Genomic DNA, 24,846 nt, shown 5'->3' on the forward strand with positions numbered 1-24,846 from the left:
TTCTCTGACAGAGCCTCACCCCAAATTCCTCCATCCCAGTCTTTATGTACCCAACTTAACTCATATTTCCTAGACAAGATTATTACCATCAAGGCTAACATCCCTCCCCTTTCATCTGCCTTCATCTGCCTTCGTCGATCTTCCCCCTCAGACCGTCCCAAGTTGTCTTACCTCTATTCCCCCCCTTACCCAGGAAGTGTTCTTGGAGATTCTACCTAAGGTTAAATCGGGCTCCCCTGCAGATGTCTGCCCTGCACGCATTCTGCAGCAAATTTACTCCTGCTGCCCTGAACCCCCTGTCACTGTCCTGAACAACTCTCTGGCCCAGGGAGTCGTGACACCCGCACTCAAAGCTGCCACCATAGTGCCCATACTGAAAAAGCCTGGCGCGGACCCAACCATCTCAGCCAATTATCGCCCCATCTCCCTACTGCCCTATTTAGCCAAGGTACTAGAGCGCCACGTCACCGCGGTACTCAGTGCCCACGTAGAGGCAAATGGGGGGCTGGCTTCCCGCCAGGCTGGCTTTCGTCCCAGGCACTCGACCGAATCAGTCGTGGTATCGGTCCTAGATGAACTCAGGAAGGGAATGGATCACAACCAACACCAGGCGCTGGTGCTCCTGGACCTCTCCGCCGCTTTTGACACGGTTGACCATAACATCCTCTTGTCCCGTGTCAAGGCGGCCGGAATCCAGGGAACAGCCCTGGTTTGGCTTTCCTCCTTTCTGAGGGACCGTACCCAGGCGGTTCGGCTGGGAGCCTTCACGACCACCCCACTCCCCGTCACTTGTGGTGTCCCCCAAGGTTCTTCCCTTTCCCCCTTACTTTTCAACCTTTACATCTCCCCTCTTATTTTCGCTCTTCAGCAGCTGGAGGTCACTGTATTTAATTATGCAGATGACCTCCAGCTCATCTTCGACCTGTCTTCTTCCTCTCTCTCTGTTTCTAATTTTCAGTCCATTATGATTTTCATCAGGGATTGGATGAACCACAACCACCTCAAATTGAACCCGGAGAAGACCGAGCTGGTTCTCACTGGTGGTTCATCCAGTCCCTGGAACCCCCACTTTTGGCCCCCCTCTCTTGGTCCCGCCCCCACCCCTTCAGCCACAGTAAAAACACTGGGAGTGAAAATGAACAGTCACCTCACTCTTCACTCCCAAATCAGTTCCGTAGTTTCCTCTTGCTTCCTCACCCTTCGGACAATCCGTATTGTTTCCCGTTTTTTCTCCCCCCAGGCTCTCAAACTGATCATGGCCGCATTGGTAATCTCACGGCTGGATTACGCCAATGCCCTTTATAATGGCATTCCGGCATACAGCTTACGGAGGCTCCAGGTGGTGCAGAACCACGCGGCCCGGCTTATCTACGGTCTCCCACGTTACCATCACTCCTCCCCCCTTCTTAGGGAGCTCCACTGGCTGCCTATCAGGGAGCGCTCCCTCTTTAAGACCGCCTGTATGACCTTCCAGGCCCGGCAAGGTACTGCCCCGGCCTTCATCGCTTCGCTGATTAGCGACTATGTTCCCTCCAGAGAGCTCCGGTCCTCCTCCAAAGCTTTCCTCCAAACCCCCCGTTTTAAGCGGAAAAAGTGGGGTGGTGCCAATTTTTCCACCCTGGCCCCTGCTTTGTGGAACTCTCTGCCTGATCACCTACGTTTTGCCACCCACTATGTCTCTTTTCGAAAGGATCTCAAAACGTTCCTGTTTAGACAGGCCTTCCTTTTATAAACTTGCTTACCCCTGCAATCCTCAGTGAACCGGACCTTGTTAGCGCCAAGAAACCGCTCGGTGGACGTTGCGCTCTACAAATGTTTTAAATTAGAAATTAGTGTATCATCCATTCGGTGATGCTGACATCACTAATTTTGTAGATGTTTCATATTATAGTTGTCTAGACTTCTACCTCTTTTAGACTCTACTTATAAGTTATTTGTCTATAGACACTGTAATATGGAATGTCAAGTTTCTGTAGATACATATTCTTAATCAAACGCATGTGTAAACTTTGGGAGAATTACGTTGTTAGTTATTCCAATCAGTTAATTCTCCAAGAGACAGAATGACGATCCTTCCGTCGCACCTCCTACATTTGAGGTTTTTGGGGAGGGAAGGGAGGGGGGACTGATGGTGGGGAGGGAGGTACCACAAAGCCAGCAGAATGCTCTCTGTAATGACTGGATATGTACCTTGGGGTTTCTTAGACCTTACTTTCTTTGTCTTCTGGTTTCTTTTTCCTTTTTCACATCTTTACTTTCCCTAATCTATGTGGGGCACACCTTCATGCATAGGCAAATAGTAAGACCTGGCGCACAAGAGCACCCGAAAATGTTGCTTAGACTTGTTACAATGTACATGGGAAACACAATGGAATTGTTCCCTTTTGGGGAGCTCTTGCTGAGCTTTACTATCACATTTTTCCTCCTAGTACAAATTAGCACTTCTATGTGGTTATACTCGACGCACCTACCACATAACCTCTTACCTGATGGCCCATAACAACACATTAATCCTAGCAACAGACCTTAATATAGTGTCCCTGAATGTCAAAGGCCTTAACCACCCAGTTAAACGTCTGAAAATTCTGGACTATCTTACCAAACTAAAGGTGAGGTCATCTTATTACAAGTGACAAAGTTGTCTCTGGACGATGCTAAATTAATTAGAGGTAACTGGATTTCTCAAATGGCCTGCTCCCCTGCTGATAAAAAGAAATGGGGAGTAATAACACTGATATAAAAAAGATCTAATATCTCGCTGGAAGGCCAGTCTTGCGATAATTGGTTACCCATCTGAGAAAGGGACAGAATCTAATTCATGAAGTAAATATATATGGCACCAACTCCGACGATCCAAAATTCTGGTCTGAGGTATCTAATACTCTGGAAGGTTTCCCCCAGGATAACCTCATTGTAGTAGCAGGAGACTTTAACATCCCATTAGACCCTATAAAAGGATAGGCAGTCCAACTGCCATTATCACTCTACGAACTCACACGGAGTACTCCAAACCATCTGCTCCAAATTTAACTTTAAGGACGCTTGGCGCCTTCAACATCCAGACACTACACCTTCTTTTCCACCCCTCACAACTCCTACACCAGGATAGACTATATTCTCATCTCTGGATCCCAACACACGTTTAATTGTGCACTCAGACATAGCCCCAAGACTAGTGTCGTACACTTGTGTATTAGTCTAAAACTGGTAGGGTGCCACAATGATTCCATACCTAAGAGATGGCGCTTCAATAACGATGTACTTTCGGACCCTGCAGATAAAAAGAAAATCGAGGAAGCTATCTCAGACTCTAAACACAATGATAACCCTGAGACCAGCACTAACACTCTCAGGGACGCACTGAAAGCCACCATTAGGGGTACAATAATTGAAATCAAGACAAAAATCAACAAAAGTCCGAATCTGAGACTAAATCTGCTTAAACAGGAGATCAAAAACTTAGAAGTGTCTCATGCTACTTCTTTACTTGAGAAGAAGATCCTCACCTTATTAACACAAAATAAATAGGAGTACAATAAAATCTTAAGTGAGAGAGCAGGGATATGGGTTATGGGTTAATAAACATAAAGCCCTTAATCTATGTGAATCAAACAAGGCAGGAAAATTACTCGCCTCTTATCTCAAACACAAACAGAACCAGAACGTCATCTCATCCATTAAAGACTATAACAACCAAACACATACCAAACAAAGATATCCTTAAGATCTTTAAAGCATTCTATCAAGATCTCTATAAGAATGATCAGACCCTTAACATAGAGGGATGTACCAAATATCTCAATAGACTTAACTTGCCACAACTAACTAGAGAAGACACAATGGGCTTAGGACAGGAAATCAAGCTTACAGAAATTGAAAAGGCAGTTAAAACATTAAAAGATAACAAAGCCACTGGGCCGGATGGCTTTACAGCCTTGTTCTACAAGACCTTCCTAGACTAGCTAAATAAAATCTACCATGAAACAAGTTTTTAGTCACATCTCATCTAAAGGGATCACGTCAAACACAATGTCAGAAGCTAAAATAATAGTCATTCTGGAGGAGGGGAAGGATCACCTCTCACCGAAAAATAATAGAGCTATCTCCCTGATCAATGTGGACTGCAAAAAAATATGCTAAGATCTTAGCTGGTAGACTCAACGCTGTTCTTCCGAAAATAATAAGTAGCTCTCAGGTTGGTTTCCTCCGTACACGTATGTCTAATAACACACGCCTGCTGTGCCACGTTTTAGAGAATGACGCTACTAAATCAGAGCCATCAGTAGCTATCACCCTAGACACTGAGAAGGCCTTTGATAGGGTCTCCTGGGCTTTTTTGGAACGATGTATGCACTCCTACAACTTAGATGAGGACCATATACACATAGTGATGGCCCTTTACGGAAAACCATCAGCCCGTATTGGTGTTAATGGCTCACTCTCAGAACCCTTCCCATTACAACAGGGTACTCGGCAGGGATGCGCGTTATCTCCATCCTTATTCTTTCTGACATTGGAACCCCTCATCCAGGATATGAAACTAAACTCTAACATTAAGGGGGTGGATATCAATGGCATCCAGGTAAAATTAGCCGCTTATGCAGATGACATTTTAATAATAATAGAACTACCGGAAACATCAATTACAGCTTTGTTATGTTATGTTATGTTAGGGGGCTCTTCTATAGCACTCGAATCACCCGGGGGCATCTCGGCGCTTACTTAGCGAAACAATGATGACGGAAAAAATGAGAACCATTATAGATGTAAATTAGAACAAAAAAGTTTTCAGATGTTTCCTGAAGACCAAGTAGGATGTGCATTTAAGCAGAGCCAAAGGGAGCTGATTACAGTACTTTAGGGCAACATATGAGAAGGCTCTGCCCCCGGTACGGGTGAGACGTATAGGGAGGATCTTTAGTAGAGCTAATGAATTGGACCCAAGATTACAGCCCGAGATCTGTTTAATGAGCTTCTTTTGTAAGTACAGGGGACCCTTTCCATTCAAGGCATTAAATGTGAGGCAACAGATCTTAAAGAAAGACCGTTTTTTTCACTGGAAGCCAGTGAATCTCCCTCAGTAAAGGAAGTGAGGGAGAGCCGGGAGGACGATTTAGTATCATTCTTGCCACAGTGTTTTGAATCACTTGTAGCTTGGCTAACAGTGTCTTGCCCACTTCCGCCAGAAGAGCATTTCCGTAGTCGAGGCGACTTATAACCATCGCCTGGATCACGGTTCTTCGATGTTTTTCTGGCAGAAAAGGTAATATCTTGCACAGAAGGTGGAGGCTATAATAGCAGGAGCTAATAGTAGTTGTAATATGATCCTTCATCGTAAGGGTTTGGTCCTGTTTTAATGCCAGGTTTTTTACTAAAGGAGTTGGGATGGGGGCCACTCCCAAACGGTCAGGCCACCAGTCAGCCGTCCAGATGGTAGATGCTTTACCCAAGAGCATGAGCTCGGTTTTTCCGGGGTTTAGCTGGAGGCAGTTTCCGTCACCCACTTTGAGATGGCAAGCATGTCTGCTGAAAATCGTGTTTTTTCCTCTTCGAGATTTGAACCCTTTGATGGACACAATCATGGAATACTCCGGCTACTCAAGTTATAAACTTAACAGAGAGAAATCTGAACTCAGTCCATTAAATGTCCATTGTACGAGAGATATTTTGGGAGAATCTGGGCTTACATGGCTAACCGGCTATATCAAATATTTGGGCATCGAATTTGGAAGTAACCTAATGGATATTCGCCACCAGAATGAGAAAATAATATTAGGAAAAATAAAGAAACTCCTAGACTCATTGGTGCCGAAATTCATCATGTGGTGGGGTAGAATCGAAACTATTAAAATGATGATCACCCCTATGAATATTTACCTAATCAGTATGCTTACCCTTCTACTGTCAGGCGAATTTCACCCCAAACTAGATATCCTCCTAGATATCCTCATCACTAAATTCCTATGGCATGGTAAAAAGCACAGATTAGTATAAAAAAAATTGAGACTGGATAAACCCCTGGGTGGTGTAAATCTAGCTGATTTCAGACTATACCAGACTAGCCTTCCTTGCAAAGCAAGGCTCATATTGGATCTCCCCACCTGCTGGCTACACTCCTCACACTTCTCACAACGAATAGGCTTTACCAACATAGCTCTAAGTCCATTTTTAAAAATAGCACTTCTTAGAGTAGATAAGAAACTGGAGAATAGTATTAAAGGCTCCGAAATGGAATCACTCTGGTTCAATAGAAACATTTTGTATAAAGGCAGAACTTTATCCCTAGACACATGGATTAAAAAAGGTATCCTTTTCCCATACCAACTGGAAAATGCCTCATACCCAGTCACAAACAGACCTCCAATCGAGATAGAACTTAGCTGATATTGAATTTTACAACTTCTTGAAAATCAGAACGACCCTCTCCAAAGCCAAACTAACCACCGTCCAACCATCAATCTCATTGTTTGTTTCAAACATTAACAAAATGGACCACCAGGTCTCCCAGATTTATAAACTTCTCCATCCAAAGACCTCCAAACTTAATAATAAGATTATCGCCTTCTGGGATCAGCAATCCCGGCTCCACCAAATGATCAGATATCGCACACACTGTGGAACTCTGTCTCAAGCAATAAGATCTCCCCGGTCCTCTCCCAAACCAAATACTGGCTACTACACAAAGCATTTAGGACTCCTGCCCGATTAGTTTCCTTAGGTCTCCGTAGAGACGCAACATGCTGGAACTAATCAAGAAACTGGGGATTTAGCCCATCTTTCAGTGTGCATCAGAAAAGCTTTTTGGAAAAAAATGTGCCTTCTTAACTGGTATGTTTAACTGTACCTTGATCCAAGCATTCTCCACCCTACCAATGGCCTTCTTGAATGCGGATTTAGGATCTGACGCTGACCTTTTATTAACATCTGCGGTGAAAATAGTTCTTGCCAACTGGAAGGACACAAGCAAGGCATCCTATATGGGCTGGATAAACTGGATCACTCATCTCAGAGGGGCAGATAACATCTCATTACAGAACTCTCCGTGGAAACCCTCATCCAGGTTGATGTGGAACTCTATGGACACTTATCTTGACTCTTACAAACCTCCATGAATACTACTGTATGTCGTTGAATCACACCTCGTGCCTTACTGACGTATCCCTTGTATCTTCTTATCTAATCGTTATTACCTGTACTAGGCTGTTATGTGGTAGGCCTATCAATATTGAACTGCTCTTGTGCCCACAACTGCATGGAATTCAGGATGATACTGCTCGTCTAATCTTTGTTTTCCTGTATCCTTCGCCTCTTTTTTCTCTCTTTTAGCTTCTCTTTCTTCCTTCACTACTGATCACTTGGGTTAGCCTCTTGATATTCATAGGAGTAATAACCTTATTGTATGCTTTTATACACATTATATTTTTGCTTTACATATATGATATGCTAACCCTGATACAGTGTTACTCTTTGTATCTTTCTTATGGAAATCAATAAAGTATTTTGGGAAGAAAAAAAAAAGAGGAAAAATATTAGCACAGGTATTTGAGATATTTAATTTCCAACCATGCACCAGTCCTTACTACTCTAGAGGTCTTTTCAATTTCCATGCACCGAAACCGATGGAGGTTTAATAATGCTCTTCAGAATGATTTTAAATTTGTGGACTTTTTTTTACAGATATTTGTTAAAGAATGTTTCACCTAAAATAATACAAAGGATTAATGGGTTACAAAGATATGGAATACTTTCAAGGTGTTGTCTAGAGGCTGTGCTATTAATTGTGTTTCTAACAAAAAGCGATCATTTGCCAGACAATTAAAATAAATTACCCAAAACATTAAAACTCTTGAGCAATCATATTATACATCTAATTCTAAAGAAGTTCAGAATAATTTGATTCAAGCAAAATAACATTTTAATAAATGTTCCACAGAATTTGCATCTTATTTTTATGTTAAATTCACGTATCAAGTACTATGGGGGACCAAACAGATCTGGACAATTCTTAGCTATATTTAAAAATTAAAAAGGAAAGGACAAAAACTGAATCAGGTTATAAGAAGCAAGCACAAAGATGCTGATATTGTTCAATCAGTTTTTGAGGTTTATGAATCGCTTTATACGTGAACATTTCCTAACTTAACATGAACTTACAGACTATTTCTGATCAATAAAGAAATCCTTTTCTGTTGATATTGATTCATCACCTTTAGAGACAGATGAAATTAGGTTTGTATTTAACTCCCTCGAGAATAAAAGCACCAGTTCCAGATCGGTTTTCATTTGAATTTCTCTTAACACTTCTCTCAAATATTAATTCCTAAATGATTGGAACTCTAACGGAACCTCTTCTCAAGGCTCATATGAGGATGCTCAAATTTGTATCATACCAAAAGGTAATAAAGATCCTTGTCTTCGTACAGGTTATAGACCAATTTCTTTGGTAAATTTTGGCTATGAAATGAAAGATATTTGCTATCCGTCTGGAATCCTTTTTTCTGAAATTACTGGGATGAGACCAAACTGGATTTGTAAAAGGTTGGTTTAAATCGGATAACATGCAAACTCTTTAATATGCTCAGTTAGTACCAGAAATTGACTACCTTTGCAGTTATTACTTTGGACACCGAAAAGGCTTTTGACCGGGTTAATTGGGATTTTGTGTTCAAGTCTATGCCTTGGTTTGGGCCCTAAAATTATTAACCTTATCGCTATACACTATTCTACACCCAAAAGCCTCAATTTATAAATGTTTTTTCCTTCTCCTTTTTTACTTGTTTAGAGGGGTCAGACAAAGCTGTCCCTTGTTCCCTCTGTTGTTCATTCTGGCTCTAGAACCCATTTGCTCTCGACTTAGTAAGAACACCGACGTTACTGGCTTTCTGTTTAAAGATCTACATCTAAAATTGTCTGCATATGCAGATGACATTCTTTTCTACATTACTAACCCGGAACACTATTGAGACCTTTCTTCGCGAGCCACTGACGCTTCTGCATTGTACGGCTGCAGCTTAAATATTGATAAAACGGAGATTTGTCCAGTGAATAATTTCCATCTTAAACACTTATTTGAACTGCTTTTACACTTATTTGAACTGCTTTTGCTTTGAATCCTATCAAAATTAAATACCCAGGTCTGTGGTTTTCTTCCTTTATAAAACATGGTATCAAATAAAAAAAAAGGGAGGAATTGCTGAAGAAAGCTGAAATACTTATTAGTAGGTCGAATCTTTTAGTTCAGTCCTGGTGAGTTCGGCTGGACTTTATCAAAATAATGTTTTTCCCCCTCATTTTATACACCTATTTATTAATACTTGTGCATATACAGATGAACTTTTTTTTAAAGATAGACTTTAATAATAACATTTTTATGGAATCAAACAGCCATGCATATCAATTTCAAGATTACAAGTCTGATGGTGGCGTAATCTTTCCAGATTTTCAGATTTACCAAAAAAGTCTTAATTCTAAAACTATCTTCATGTTGGATTTCTGATCTCCAAAAAACATTTCTTCCTATATAGATTCATGCTGAGAAATATAGAAGCCATCTTTTCACTTGTTGAGAAATGTTACTACTTACACAACCGCCCAGTATTGCCTCTACACCAATCCTTAAACATACTTATAAAATGTTACAACCTTTAATTATTCAAATCAAATCAGGGGCATTTCTTTAGGGCACAAATCACCCAAAGGTCTCATGGCGCTTGCGGACAAAACTCCTGGGTCAACTCAAGTAAAGGGAAGCAGTTAATTGTGGAAAAGCCAAGTCTTAACATTTATACGAAAACAGTTGTGGTCAGTGATAGTGCATAAATAAAAAGGTAGTTTGTTCCATAGAGCTGGTGCACAAAAAGAGAAGGACCTTCCTCAGTTTCTAGTCGTATGGATTCTGAGGGGTTCAAGACACCAAAAGCACAAAAAGATGCTTACATTTCCCTCTGTGGCATAACAAGTTTATTAAGATTAACAATAGAATATTTTTGGGGAATCCATGGTGAAAATCAGTACATCAGCTCATACACAATCATAATATTGTTTCTTTTCATGAACTTCAGTCAAGGAGTCATTAATCCTGCTCCTTTGCTAATAAATGCCACACCCTGATAAAGGGGCGAAGTAATGAGCGTTAGTTAGTTTACTGAGGGGTCAGCCCAGCAGCACAGTGGAGTGAGTGACAGGCAGAGAGAGACCCATTGCCCTGGCGCGATTGTGACAATTTTATTCAGATGTATGCTTTGAGCTCAGGGCCCCGTCTGACTCTCAGCAATTCCTCCTCCTGGTCCCAGTTATCTTAATAAAAATAAACACATGATTAACGGCAGCAGAACAGACTAAGCTCTCTCGTAACAGACAGAGTGGCTATTTTGGGGGGGGGGGGGCGGGGGGTGTTCCTCCCCACCTGAAGCTACGCCCCTGAACATACACACCTGAAGTTGAATTCTGTCGTTCTTGAAAGGTAACGATTTTCGCTATCTGTGCCCGTAGCGTGGCGAGTTCATTTTCCAGAGCGTTGATCTTCAGGAGAGCTTCATTATTGTTCGCCCCAGGCGGGTCTTCTACCGACACCTCTCTTGTCAGGTTAGGCAAGGACACCTGTCTAGTTGGAAGTCTAGCATAATCATGTATATTCTCTTGTGGAAGAAGTGCCTCGTTACATCGAACCTCTGATCTGTAATTAAACAAGAATATTTGAATCTACTTCTGTTTATTTCATTTAGCTAAGGTGTTGCACCAAGGTTTCACAGCTTTAAAACCTCAGCACATCAACGTATTATGCCCCACATTAGTCAATCACAGGTAAAGAACAGAAAATGAAGGAATAACTATCAATTTCTTCTTATATGTGATACGTTACAGCAAATATCAAACGCATGAAAAGGAAATCATTATGTTTAAAAATACCATTGTGCAAAGGTACCAAACAAGCCCATCACTTACAAACGTACAGTTTTGGGCCACACTAAAAGACTACAAGCACAGTAAATAAGTAAGTGGCCCAACACCTTTCCTTACACATTTAAATATGGTGTCACAATTTAAAGCCCAGTTACTTGTCAATGTTAATTTAAATAGATTATTTCTTTTCCCCACAGAAATGTTAACTAGAAACATTTATATACTCAAGTGAACGCTACAATTAAAAAGACTATAAAATATCTCAAACACTTGACATCCATCTTTGCTTATTAGCTGTAGTACTGTTGTTGGTATGAAAATTTTCCATACATGGTGCACTGTGTTCTCGTGATCCATGGGCCTCACTGCAAGTATCTGATATACTGCTTGTTTTATTTTAGACCCTGGTGTCATGCTAATCTAGCACGTGCGGTAGAAGTGAGGTCCTGGAATTGTCTTGTCACCCGGAAGGGTGCACCAAGCCTCACTCGTTCACAAACAGTTCACTACTGTCCCGGTTATGGGTTTTGCAAACAGAGAGCTAAAGGCAGCGTACCTTGTTTAGTGTACTACTAATTGTGGCCAGTCCTTTTATCCATATCAGTAAAGTGGAGGCTGCGTGGCCCATTCATGTCAAGTTCCACTTCTGCGTGGTTACCAAATTCAGAGCGCGAACATCCCAAGTGACTACTGTGCATGTTTGTAACCTGCATGGTGTGTACATTGTATGTGCGAGATATACAAAGATATGGAGGCCTGTAGGATTTATTTTGAATATACCAACCCTGTACTTTTGCACAATATTCTTGGAAAGCAGGCGGCCCAATGAAGGTCTAACAAAGGATAGGATAAGTCAAAGTCTAATAATTAGATAGCCTATTCAAAAATGCAGAAGATGATGTTGACAAACGTTGGAAAAAAGGTAGCCCACCTAAACCCATCAAGCAGCCGGTATTAAGGCTGGACAATAAATGAGCTCAATTTAGTGAGATCTATGGTATCCTATTGTTGAGGTCATTTAGGTGGGTGCAAAGTTTGAAAATCCACAGTTCTTTTAGGAAACGTTTGTTCGATAAAGGCTCTCTGTTGATGTAAGGTTTTTTGATCAGGGTCCATCGGATGTCATTTTCATGGTGACCACGTGAGGAGGTGTGTGGTGAGTTTCTTTTGCACCTAATATTACTCTGGTGTTCTTTAATCTTTGTTTTTACTGTGTGGGTGGTCGTTCCTATGATTCGTAGGCCACATGGACATACAATAAGGTATATCACGCCAGAGCTGTATCAATTAGTGTCTAAAGGACACATAGACCTAGATTTAATGTGCTTTGTTTCTGGGTGGGCTGACAAACACCACAATTTCCAGAAGGGTGATGTAATGTGATTTTAGAGAGCACTAGTAGTGAAGTCTGGGCTTGTGTGTCTTTTTTCAGTTTGTTGATTAGTCTTGCCTGGAACAACTTGAAACATTTGCATTTGAAGGCAAATAGTAGTTTCTCAAGAACATGATGCCTGTATTCAAGATGTGCCAATTCTGATTAAAAGAATTTTTATCCGTTGGGATTCTGCATACTTCGGAAATTAGCTCCCCATGGTCAGCACTGATCAACATATCAAGGAATGCTAGATGTCTATCGATTGTATGGTTAATCTCAAGTGAGGGTAACATGTTCTGATCCAAGTAATGAAGTATATGGCACTTTTTTCATTACTTTAGCATATGATGAAGTCATCTATATACCATTTCCAGATTATGATAGAAGAATGGTATGCGTTGAATTCTGGCTATATGAATGTCTTCCTCAAAATGGTGCATGTAGAGGTCAGCCATGCTGGGAGCGAAGATACTCCCCAGTGAAGTTCCTGTAACCTGTAAGAAGAGTTGGTATTCAAATTGGAAGAAATTTCAGGTCATCCAAAGTGAGGCACAATGCATGATTAACTCAACAGGGGCATTTTAATCCAGAAGTGACTCTTTTAAGAATTGATGTACTGTATTTAGTGTCTCAAGCTGGGGGATGCTTGTGTAAAACGCTTTGATGACTAATCCCAGTAGGATATATTTTTCTGGATCGAAGGTCTGATCTTTCAAAAAAATACAACTTTTGTGTCCTGTAGGAAGGAAAGCATTGGTTTCACAAAAGATCTCAAAAAGAGATCCACAAATTATGACAATGGTTCCAAAACAGACCCAGTCCTGCGACAATAGTTCTACTAGGAGGGGGTGTTCTATGCTTGTGAATTTTGGGGAGTGTATAAAAACAGTGCCCGACTGAGCTCTCTGTTTAAAGAAAGTCACCTGGTGTCTGGTTATCTAATTTTGGCTGAGTCCTTCCTTCGCAAGCAGTTTTATTCGAGCAGTCAATTTGGGCTGAAATCTGGAATTGGTTTGTTGTTCCGTTTGCTCTTAAGAAGTCTTAGGCATTCAACTCTGTAACTTCAGTTCTCTGTAGAACTCTTGCTCCACCTTCACACACTGGCTTTATTATTATACCTGAATCAATACCCAACGTTTTCAGAATGTTCTTTCCTTGAAAGGAGAGAGTATGAAACGGATGCCTATTGTCTTGCATGGATTTGGAGAAATCCTTAATCAATGCTTGCTAAAAGGGATGTACCTCAGGAGGAATCGTATGTGATGGTGAAACAAAGTTTGATCTTTTTATTAGACATATTTTTATATCTGGAGCTCTGCTGTCAGGCATTGAGTTTATGAAAACTTTGAGCCTTTGTAAGAAAAGAAAAAAGGATGGCAATGCGGGGTGATTATCTAATTTGTTTGCATCACTGGTGGGAACAAAACATAGTTGTTTGTTAACAGGCAGGTGTTCTTTTGTTAATAGTTTGTCACTCACGCTGATGATAGCCAAGCTTGTGGTGTTGGTTCCCTGGATATGTCCGTATCTGCATAAGGGAATATGGGGAGGCTTTCAGTGCAGGTGTTGAGGGCCCTTTTTCCTTGTTCATCCCCTTGATCAGCCTCTTCCTATAAAAACATTTTTTTTTTAAAAGAGTCTGGTTCCTAGGAAAAGGGTGACGTGGACCCTGACACAATTGATACTGCAACAGCATCTGTGGACAGAAAGTTACAGGGGGTCCAAATCTGGGTGGCTGTTGACGTTGCATGCATCCTTGATTCATCTGTCTCCTGGGGTATGACTGTTCAAATTCATCGCCATTATTTTTCTTTAGTGCTCCAGAACCAGTCATATTGAAATAGCGGCGTGACTTGAGCCCCTTAGAAACCAATGGTGCTGTGTTATGAGGACACTGTCTGGATCTCTATTAACTGCTTGTCAGAGATCTGTTTTGCTGTATTAATAATAAGGATCAACCAATCACTTGTGCATTGCCAAGACACTAAGGACCATGTGTTTCCCAAAGGCTTTGTCTTCTGTAAAGATAAGATGCTCCTTTGAAATAAAGGGGCTTTAGGGTGCCTTGCGGCATGAACATTCCATCATGATCACCCATGAAGGGCCACTCTTGCCTGATACAGTTTTAAATGATTAGGTTTACCCTAGTCATTAATGTTCGTTCTACTAGATTCAGGTGCCTAGAATGTCTTGGGAGATCCTTGCTATCAAAGGTCAGTCCGGTCTGTCCTGTTGTGATGTACAGACTGGGAAGGAAATAACGTACGGTAGAGGTGTGTGTCGAAAACAGAAAATCTCATCAAAGCATTAGAGAAAATAACCTCACAGTAGTGGGTCTTTGAGAGATAAGCACAATATATTTAGTTGCCCAAACGTCAGTAATAACCTGCAGCTGAACTAATGCTCTAATGTACTCAAATTAAAGGGGAGAGAAGGAAATTCGACTGCCAGGACACATCCTCCTAAATCATACACCTAAACTAGGGTACCCAAGTAATAAAGTAATTGAAAGGAGAAAAAAGGTATGTCTCCACTTTAAATATTTCTTTTAAAGTACAAGAGCCCTCAACCACTCAAAAGTAGCTTGCTTCATCACAGGACTTCTCAAATTGATACCAAAGCTATCCAGGTGGGCTTCAACCCAGAGAACAAGGGGAGCTCTTTAGTTGGAAAATCAAGGAGACCAATGATGGTTGGTGTGTGTAGGGGTGTTGGGGCGAAAGGGTTAGGAGAAAAAAAAGGGAAACCGTTTCTCTCTTCAGGCAAACATACCAAGGCAAACGGTAAAAAAAATAATAACATCTCGGTGGAACAAAATATTAATCATTACATAGGGGCAAAACAGAATGGGGGGTGGAATAAGTAGGATTAATTCTACCCTAGTGCAATGGTCGACATGTTTAAGTCTCTAACACTGTCTTTTAATCGGTGCTATGGTCTTCCTTCGGGAAACCGGATCTGTATTTAAAGCCCAAATCGGTAATGTATAAAATAAAGAAAGTTGTAAAAAAAAAAAAAAAAGGTGTCTATTGACTTGCAAGTGTCATTATCCATAGAACTGATATGGAAGACAGAACATGTTAATTTCCTTTCACTGACAACTAATTGAATCAAACGGCACTTGTGAAGTGAATAACAGACTCTGCACGCTGCAAAAAGAACAATTGATGGACAGAATGCAGAACAATGTCATATATTCACCTCAGTACAGAGATCTGGGCCTAAATCCATTGTTTTTTTGCTCACCATGCCGTTCCAGTTTGGACCTAGCCATATGCAAATCAGTCTTGACCCTGCACCCAATGGGAACAGTCCAGCCCAAACTGCCGGGCCTGGTCCTCCCTGGACTTGAAACAAGCATCCTAGGACCGGTTTCGGGCTTTCAGCCCTCATCAGCCAGGATAGCTTGACTCTAGTGGCATGGAGAGCACGGGACCCACGTCTGGGCATACCCATCCCATGCGGGGTGACTATTGCAAGAAGAACAACTGATGGACAGAATGCAGAACAATGTCACAGATTCACCCTAAGTTGGCAGGGTTTGCCCAGACTTGGGTCCCTTGCTCACTTTGCCACTGGATTCAAGGCCCTGGCTGATGAAGGGTGTTACCCAGAAACCGGTCCCGGGATGCTTGTTTCTGGTTCAGGGAAGATCTGGCTTGGCAGTTCAGGTTGGACTGTTCGCATGAGGCACAGGGTCAAGACTGATTTGCATATAGCTGGGTCTGAACTGAGGTGGCGAAGTGAGATAAGGAATGATGATGGATTCAACCCAGATCTGTGACTGGGGGTGAGTGTCTGAAAAGTTTCAGCGCTCCGTCCGTCATCTCCTTGTGTTTGCTTTGTTCGCCCTAAGTTGGCAGTGTATGCCCCCATGCTCACTTTTTCACAAGAACGGAAATGTACACTTTTTTGCATAGGTTTCAAAATCACAAAGGTCACCCAGCAAGCAAACATAATCCCAGGAAAGAGTAGTCCAGGTTATCAGAATTTGACAGTAAGACTGAAGTTTTCCTAACATATAGAGCAACAACGCTTTTAAAGATAAACTTTACTTGTCTAAGTATTTTAATGCAACTTTATTCAATGGACCATGTCTCAATTTTGAGGTTCTCTACCTATTGTGCCCACATTTGCCGCAGCCTAATAAACAGAATGTACCCTTATCTTAATTCAAATTGTACGGATTTAAATGTTCTAAATAAGGGAAAACATGGACTGTTGGGAATGGTGGGATTACTTTCGCTTGCAGTGCGTTATGGATAACGACATAGAACAACAAAGGTCTATCCTGTGAGATGGAAGCTGTCCTCGCCGTCCGTACCTGAGCCGGGTAAAGGCTTCGCCCTCGTCTTCAGCTACCCACCCCACATCAGCCAAAGAAGCTACCGTGCCATCTTCTCGGTGAAGGAACGTTTCTGCAGGGTACGGAATAACCTAAAATAAAAGTAATTACAATATAAGAGTTCATCATCGCTGTCCGTTAGGAATCTTAAAAACACACTTTTCAAATATATATCAAGTTAATATACGCAGCCTAATCACTTGGCTTCGAGGCAGGACTAATATACGGTGTATAATCACTGAAGTAAAAGCATTGACTTGTGGCTGTAACGGTCCAGAAATACAACAGAATAATAGAAAACTGCAAACACACAACTAAAATATCCGTACATGACAACATATAGAATAAAAGTATGACAGTCCAAGACAAAATGTCAAAACCCACAGGGACAATCACACACACTAAATGAACACAAGTTGGAGAAGGTTTTTAGAATGCGCAATTTGCTCATCCCCGATGCGCTAATGTACTGCCCGGTGTTACTCCGTACTAAAAATGAAAGCAGAAGATATTTTGGGAGTTAATTGTAGGAGCCCGGGAAAATATCTCCCGATGTAGTCTAGAAAAATGTTGCGCTCGCACAAAGGAGTGCGGACACAGGGGTAAAAACCCCAACACCGGACAGGCATAAACCACAGCATATTTAATAATATGCATGCAGGGGTGCTATTAGGCATTCAAAATCATGACTTTTTGCATCAGTATATCAAGTCTACCAAAATTCCCCATCATCACAGATACCATACGCTCTGGGATGCCCTTATTTGAATCAGTCTGGGATGCCCTTATTTGAATCAGTCTTGTAATGTTGGTAGCACCCCCAAGGAAGACGCTGGAGCCTCTGGTTCCTTAACTGCGTTTATTGCTATTATCTACCTTAAAGAGCGCCGAGCTCTACTCCTCGTACCGGCTCTTTGCGCTTCCTTCGCGCCTCTGCCGAGCGCGATGCGCGCGCAGTCAACATGGCCGCCGGCACGTCACGTCGCCGACGTGCAACCACTAGACCATCACTACATATCTCCCCTTTTTCCAACACATAGCAATTATAACTTACAGTCCATCACCCAGGTCATAGTCTCTGAACCTTGTAGGCTTGATCACCACCCTGCCCCGCTGGGTCAGTCTTACCGGGGTGGTGGGCTTCACTCCTTCGCTGCTTCCTCTGCTTCCTAGCACCTCTGCGCTTCCATCTGCACCATTCAGGTCCTCTCCGACCCTCTGCTCTTGCTCGCTGCCTCTCGCCTTTTCCTGTCGCTGTTCTCCTTCTCTCATTTCCGGTTCTACCTCCGGATATTCTTGTTGGCCAATTCCGTTCTCTCCATCCCCTACGTCTACTCCGCTGTGGTCCCAAGGTAGAATTTTGTTGCATCTTGCCATGCGGTCCTGTGACCATACATTCCCGTCACTCAGCCGGCCGCTCTGCCCATTACTTCCTCCACCTGCATGGGCTTGCTGTATTTGCTCTCTCCCTTCCTTTGTAGCGTAGGCAACTTTACTCGCACCCATTCCCCTTTTTCCAGTGTCTTTTACGTTCCTCCGGTTATCGTAGTGTTTTGTGTAGACGGCTTGTGCCTTCTCTATGTTGGCACGCACCACTGCGGGGGACCATTCACTCACAATTGTTTTCTCTTTCCACACCCGATTGTCTTGGGTGAATGGTTCGCGGCCTCGCAATATCTGGAAGGGGCTATAACCGCTCCCTGTGGGGGTGATCCTGTACGCCCACAGCATGTGCCATATGTCCTTCTCCCAATCCTTGTTGTCCGAGATGGCTGCTTGAATCGACCCCATCACCACTCTGTTGAAACGCTCCACTTGACCATTCCCCGCCGGGTGGTATATGGATGTGTGCTTCGCTAGGATGCCGTTTCTTTGCATGAAGTTGTTCCATTTGTCCGATCTGAACTGGGGGCCATTGTCGCTGAGGAGGGACTTTGGGGTGCCTTCCCTCACAAAGGTGTCCGCCAAGAATTTTATGATGGTCTCAGTGTCCATTGTCTCATCTATCTTCACTTCTGGCCACTTCGAGTACCTGTCTACCAGGACACACACGTATTTTTGGACTCCCTGTATGTCTAAGATCGGGCCTAGGATATCCACTGACAGTTCCTCCCACGGATTCTTTGGAGCTTCAAATGTACCCAATGCTGGGCGTAGTGGTTTGAGTGTCTTGTCTGCACCCTGGCACCGTGAGCAGTCTCTTACGTGTCGCTCCGCTCTTACGTCCATTCCTGGCCACCAGTAATTTTGTTTGGACCTCAGTTTAAGTTTTCCGATTCCGAGGTGTCCCTCGTGTAGCATGTCCAGTAGTCTGGGGATGATACTTGTCGGGGGGGATGACCTTCTCTCCTCTATACATAAATATTCCTTGGTCGTCCATAGACAGCTCTTCCCTAACTTCGAAGTAGGGGTTGAGTTCCCCACGGGTGTGTCTCTTGTCGGGCCATCCTTGGGTGATATGCAGTCTCACTTCCTCTAGTGTCTGATCTTCCTCATACGCCTGTTTCCATTCTTGAAGACTGATTATTTTTTCATGGTCCTCCATGAGTGCTACCCATTCTTCTGTTCCCGCTTTGTCTTCCTCACTCGGTTCCATGGCCGCTGCTCTGCTCAGATAGTCTGCCACTCTGTTCTTGCTGCCTGGAATATACTCCACGTCATACCTGAATTCAAGTAGTTTCAGTGTCATTTTGGAGATTCTGGGCGTAGCATCCGCATGCCCACTCGACGTTAGCACCTTCAGTAACGGCTTGTGATCCGTCCGCAATTGGAACCGCGTGCTCCACAGGAACTGTCTGAATCTTGTGGTAGCCCACACCACTGCCAGCATCTCCTTCTCTATTACGCTGTACTTTTTTTCTGTTTCGCTCAGCGTGCGTGATGCGAAGCTTAGTGTCTCCAGTGTCCCTAGCCCTCGGTCTTGCATGAGGACGGCGCCCAGTCCTTTATCACTGGCGTCTGTGGTTAGTACGGTCTTTCCTTGAGGGTCGTACCCTTGGAATGGTATTGCTCCTGCTACTTCTTTCTTGATGATTTCGAATTCCCCTTGTGCTTCCTCTGACCAGCAGAATTCCGTATTCTCTTTCGTCAGCTGCCTCATGTGGTGGGTCTTGGAGGCAAAGTGCTGCACAAACTTCCCATAGTACTCTGCCATTCCAAGGAATGATCTGACCTCTTCCTTGTTGGTGGGTGGAGGTGCTTCATAGATCGCTCTTACGTTTTCTGCTTTCGGAGTCACTCCTTGCACCCCTATCTCATGCCCTAGGTAGGTCACCGAGTTCATCCCAATCCGGCACTTGGACCACTCCGCTGTGAGTCCCTTTCTTTCTAGGATCCTCAGCACTTTTCCAAGCTTCACATCATGGTCAGGTCTATCTCTCCCCATAACCAGGATGTCGTCCTGGAAGTATTGGACGCCAGCGGTATCTTTGAACAATTGGTGCATCAGTTTCTGGAACACCGCTGCCGCCGAGGCCAGTCCGAATGGCATTCGGCGGAACTGATAGCACCCAAACGGGGTGATGAATGATGTGAGTTTGCGGCTCTCAGGGTGTAGTGCTATCTGGTGGTACGCTGAGGTTAAGTCTATAGTGGAGTACCACTTAATTCCCTTGCTGCTGGCCAGCATCTCCTCTATTCTGGGTAAGGGGAACCTCTCCACCACGATAGTCTAGTTCAGTTCGCGGAGGTCGACGCACAACTGGACCTTCCCACTGGGTTTCTTAACTACTACCAAGGGCGCCAGCCACTCAGCACATGTGATGTGCTCGATGATCCCCTTCCTTTCCAAGTCTTGAAGTTCCTCCCGTACTGCTTCCCTCACTGCCAACGGGACATTTCTTGCTTTGTGGGCCACAGGCACGGCGTCTTCCTTCAGCACGATTTTGTGTGCGAACTTTTTCCAATCTTCCTACCGTGCCACCAAACACCTTGGGGTATTCACTCTTCCATTTGTCGAGGTCGGGCGATGCCTCCTGTTCCGTTAATAGTATCTGCTCCTTTCCTCCCGGATCCAGCTTTATGCCCAGGTCTCCTTGGTCTAGCCATCCTAGGACCAAGGGGCCCTTCTCCGACACGTAGAGCTTGCAGTGTGCGGACCGGCCTCTAAATTCGAAGTTCAATGGCCTGAATCCTGCCATTGGTATGCGGTCTCCGTTGTACGTGACGGGACGGATGTCTAATTTTTCTAGTTCTGGGCCTAGTCGCGGTGCGAACTTCTCCTCCCACACCGCTCTCTGGACAATGGTGTAGGGCGAGCCTGTGTCTGCCACCACGCTGATTGTGACACCTCCTATTGTCATCTCCAGGACCGGTTTCATCGTTCTTTTTCCATCTATGCCCAGGACTTGGCCGTCCACGCTCAACACCTAGTCGTTGATGTAGATTACTGTGACGACGTCCTCCTCAGTACCTTCTTCTTGATCATCGCTGCCTTGACCGACATATCTCACCGTGCCCTTGGAGGCCTTCTTCCGACAAACCTTCTCGTAGTGACCGATTATTCCGCAATACATGCATTTAGCGCGAAATGCTGGACACTTCCTGTCGTGCGCTTCGTGCGACCAGCTCCCACACCTATAGCATGACTTCTTGTTGCTTCCCGCCTGTTTCCCCGAGGGGCCTGCGTTGCTCTGCCATTTGTTGGGTCCCCTCTCTGTTGATCTCTTGTTCTGATAGTCTCTGCGAGGTACTTCGTCGTCCACCCTGTTCACCATGGTGCTGGGCGCTGTTTCTTTACTCGTTACTTCTGCACACCGTCGTGCTAACTCTGCTCTTTTGACGATGACCATTACTTCTTTCAGCGTGGTGTCTCCGCTGGCCCACAGTTTGTCCTGCACTGCCGTGCACGTGGTATGCATCACCACTTGATCTTTGATGAACTCCTCTTCCCAGTTGTCGTATTTGCACGTGGATGCCAACCGCTTCAGTGCCGCCACGTATTCTTCCACCGTCTCACCCTGGCGTTGCTTCCTCTGTTGGAAGTTGAACCTGTCCACAGATACACACACTGCCGGCCTGAAGTGTTCATTGAGGTCATCAATTGCATGGGCGTAGACATCATCATCTGTGGATGTTCTCTGTTTTGGCACCAGGCTCTTGTAAATTCTCAGACCTTCTGGGCCAAGGTTCAGCAACAAGATGCGTTTTTTTCTCGTCGGTTTAAACTCCTCTTCATTCTCATCTTCCAAGACTCCTATGAAGTTATCAATGTATTCTCTCCAGTCCTCCCACTTCATGAGCGGTTCTCCAGGACGGGGCAAAAACTGCACCGGCGCCATTGCATATCCAGTTTGCGCACTCATTTTCTCTCTCTTGACCGTGGGTTGTACACTCCCTTGGCTTCTGGGGCTCCCCGGTGTGTTGTCCTGCTCTTCCTCGCTTATTCGGGCTTGGGGACTACCTGTGTCAGCCCCCTCACTCTTCGGTGGGATATCCAGCGCGGTTTCCCTTGTCTTGTGGATTGCGGCGTGATTTGGCGCGCTTTGCTGCTTGTCTATGTGGTCTGTCCACCCACTGTGGCTTCTCTGTGCCACCCCTCGGATGTTCTTGGGCTCTGCCACGCTCTTTAGGGTACCTGTGATGTAGTTGGCTATCCACCAGGCCCTCTGTTCCTCTGGGCTCCTTGTTAGTGGTGCTGCTTGGCACTGGTGCTCTCCGTGTGGTTGCTGTTGCACTAGGTGTTTCTCCCTCGCTGGGGGAGGGGGGGTCTGTCATCCCACCCTCGTCGCCATTGTAATGTTGGTAGCACCCCCAAGGAAGACGCTGGAGCCTCTGGTTCTTTAACTGCGTTTATTGCTATTATCTACCCTAAAGAGCGCCGAGCTCTACTCCTCGTACCGGCTCTTTGCGCTTCCTTCGCGCCTCTGCCGAGCGCGATGCGCGCGCAGCCAACATGGCCGCCGGCACGTCACGTCGCCGACGTGACGTGCAACCACTAGACCATCACTACAAGTCCATCTTGTTAATGTGGCAAAGACCCTTCTGGCCGCTGGTTAGGAACACCTGCTGCCGTCCTATTCCTCCTATCATCAAACCAGCTATGTCTTGCACCATGCCCCCTATACCTTGTTGAAATTACCCAGGCAGCTGGCACCTATGTATAACCAACTCTACTGCTATCTACCAGCCAATAAAAATGTGACTATTCATCTAAGCCCAGTGCATGCATCATTCCACGTCCGTGCTATGCCCCCTTTGCCACAGTAAAACACTGAATTATGAAAAATAATGTGGTCTTTTTGGAGTAAGCGGGGCGCTCAAAGCGCTACACTCAGAGTAGCAAAAGACTACAGCCTTTGCCAAGAGTTAAGGAGTACAAGTGCTGTGGCAATAGCATTCCGTGTAGTGATCAGTAGGAGTAGACAGTTCTTGTTACCTGTGTCACTGTAGTTAGGCCTATTGGCTCATTTATTGACAGTTCCGCTGCTGTTTGCTTAACTCACTCTTGCCCTGTATTGGTATGGTGTGCAGAGCTGTGCAGTGCATGTCCATCATACATGTTCTGGGTTTATGGGTGCCTGCGAAACGTGCAATAAAGGTATTATGCAGTGCTGTGTAGTGGGTGTGGGTTTTATATGCATGGGATGAATGTAGATGTGCCTGCAAAAGGTAAAATACATGGCAGACTGGTTTCCATTTTGGGGAACCCAGGGCTACTTGGAGGAACATGAGGAGGTAGATGAATCACCCGAAGGAGATTTGTAGACTGCTGCATCCTGCGAGCTGGGTGAGTTTACACTGGGGAAAGGGAGAGCCAGGCTTTTAGTACACTTCTTTTTTCGCCATAACAAAAGTAAAAAACTGCAATTTGTTTCCTTCTAACGCTTTCTTTCTGATATTTCTTCCTGTTCCCTTGTTATTTTCTTCTTTTGTAATTATCCTCCAGTTGACTTTTATATTTTTTTAACCACCCCTCTACACCCCTAAACCCCCAACCCACCCATCCATGCCCTAACTCTGAAGGAGGTATCTTCCCCTTTTCCCCTGCTGCCGTTAGTGTGGCAGCTATCTGGAAGCTTGCAGCCACGTTGGCTGCTGAGTCACCCCAGACTCCTGTATTATTTACCAGAGAAATTTGATTGCATTAAGTAGAAGGGAAAAGTGACCAGATAGAGCAACTATATAGGAGAAAATAATAGCTCACCAGCATTTTGCAAAAACTTAGTGAAACGAAAAGCAACAACTGTAAGAAAGCAGCTCTACATCTCTAGCAAATTTTTAGATCCCAGCTTCCAGACTCCCCATCCCTTCCCTGCCTCAAGTAGCACCATCTTTCTGCCATTTTAGCAATATTTCCGTTGCCTCGGACTCAGAGAAAAAAAGTAGATGTTTGCCCTGCCCTTATAATCTTCAAGCGAGCTGGTTCCTGCAAAAAGGCTTGTGCCCATGTTGCTTTTAAAGGATCGATTAGCTGTTTCAACCGCCATCTCCTATCCATAGTAGACCTACAATAATCATACCGAAATTTTTTTGAATAAGTCCCCACGGCAACCGGTGTTCGAGGGCCCGCTTTTAAAGAAACAGCTTGTCTTAACAGATAGTTCCCAAAAAAGATCAAAAACGGCCTCGGATATTGATCATCCTTTCGTCGGCAGTCTGTGAGCCCTCTGAATCTGGCAGTCCCAGTCCCAATCACCCAGATCCGGGAAGGCCTTTTGCATCAATTGTACAATAAATATTCTAGAATCCGCTCCTTCCTGCCCTCCGGGATGCCAAATTGTTTCAAGTTCTGTCAACTCTGCCGATTTTCCAATTCTTCCAGTTTGATTTGTACAGTAGCTAACTGATCATCATGATGCTGCGTTAAATTTTACACTTTAGCAGTGTTTTCTTCAGTTGTAACTACTCTCTGCTGCAATTCTGCGATCTCACCAGCCATTGCTCCAACTTTCCCTGTTACCTCCTTCAGGGAGTGTTGGATGCTAAGATTGTCTGCCCTAATTTGAGCAAATAACTCCTGTGTCTCTTCTCTCTGCTCTTTTAAGGCTTGCAATATTAGGAAAGTATTGGGGTATCTTTCTCATCAGGACGCCCTCTATATGAATCTTCCCCTGCGCTTAAGAGATGCGAGGTTTGTAGAGAGTCGGGCGAGACCATTAATAAGTCATTTTGGGGCTGGTCATCAGATTTCTCCGGCGTTATAGCTAGCTCTGACTCTAGGTCAGTTTCTGAGTTGCTTGCCCCTCATCCAGCCACACCATTTCCAGCAGCACTGGTAGCTTTT

The 24,846-nt window shown here is 44.2% G+C and overlaps 1 protein-coding gene across 4 annotated transcripts in view; it reads right to left on the bottom strand.

Annotated features, from left to right (window-relative positions):
- The window catches only part of MTFR1 (mitochondrial fission regulator 1), a 324,993-nt gene that overhangs the window by 72,300 nt on the left and 227,847 nt on the right, over positions 1–24,846 (bottom strand). For all 4 annotated transcript variants that reach the window (XM_078687236.1, XM_078687237.1, XM_078687238.1 and 1 more), the window contains 2 exons: positions 16,602–16,714; positions 10,434–10,675 (listed from right to left, as the gene is read on the bottom strand). In XM_078687236.1, coding sequence (XP_078543362.1) covers positions 10,434–10,675; positions 16,602–16,714 — 355 coding nt within the window. The remainder of the gene's footprint in view (positions 1–10,433; positions 10,676–16,601; positions 16,715–24,846) is intronic.

The sequence above is a fragment of the Lissotriton helveticus genome, chromosome 4_1 (genome assembly GCF_964261635.1).
Source record: "Lissotriton helveticus chromosome 4_1, aLisHel1.1, whole genome shotgun sequence".
Lineage (NCBI taxonomy): Eukaryota > Metazoa > Chordata > Amphibia > Caudata > Salamandridae > Lissotriton > Lissotriton helveticus.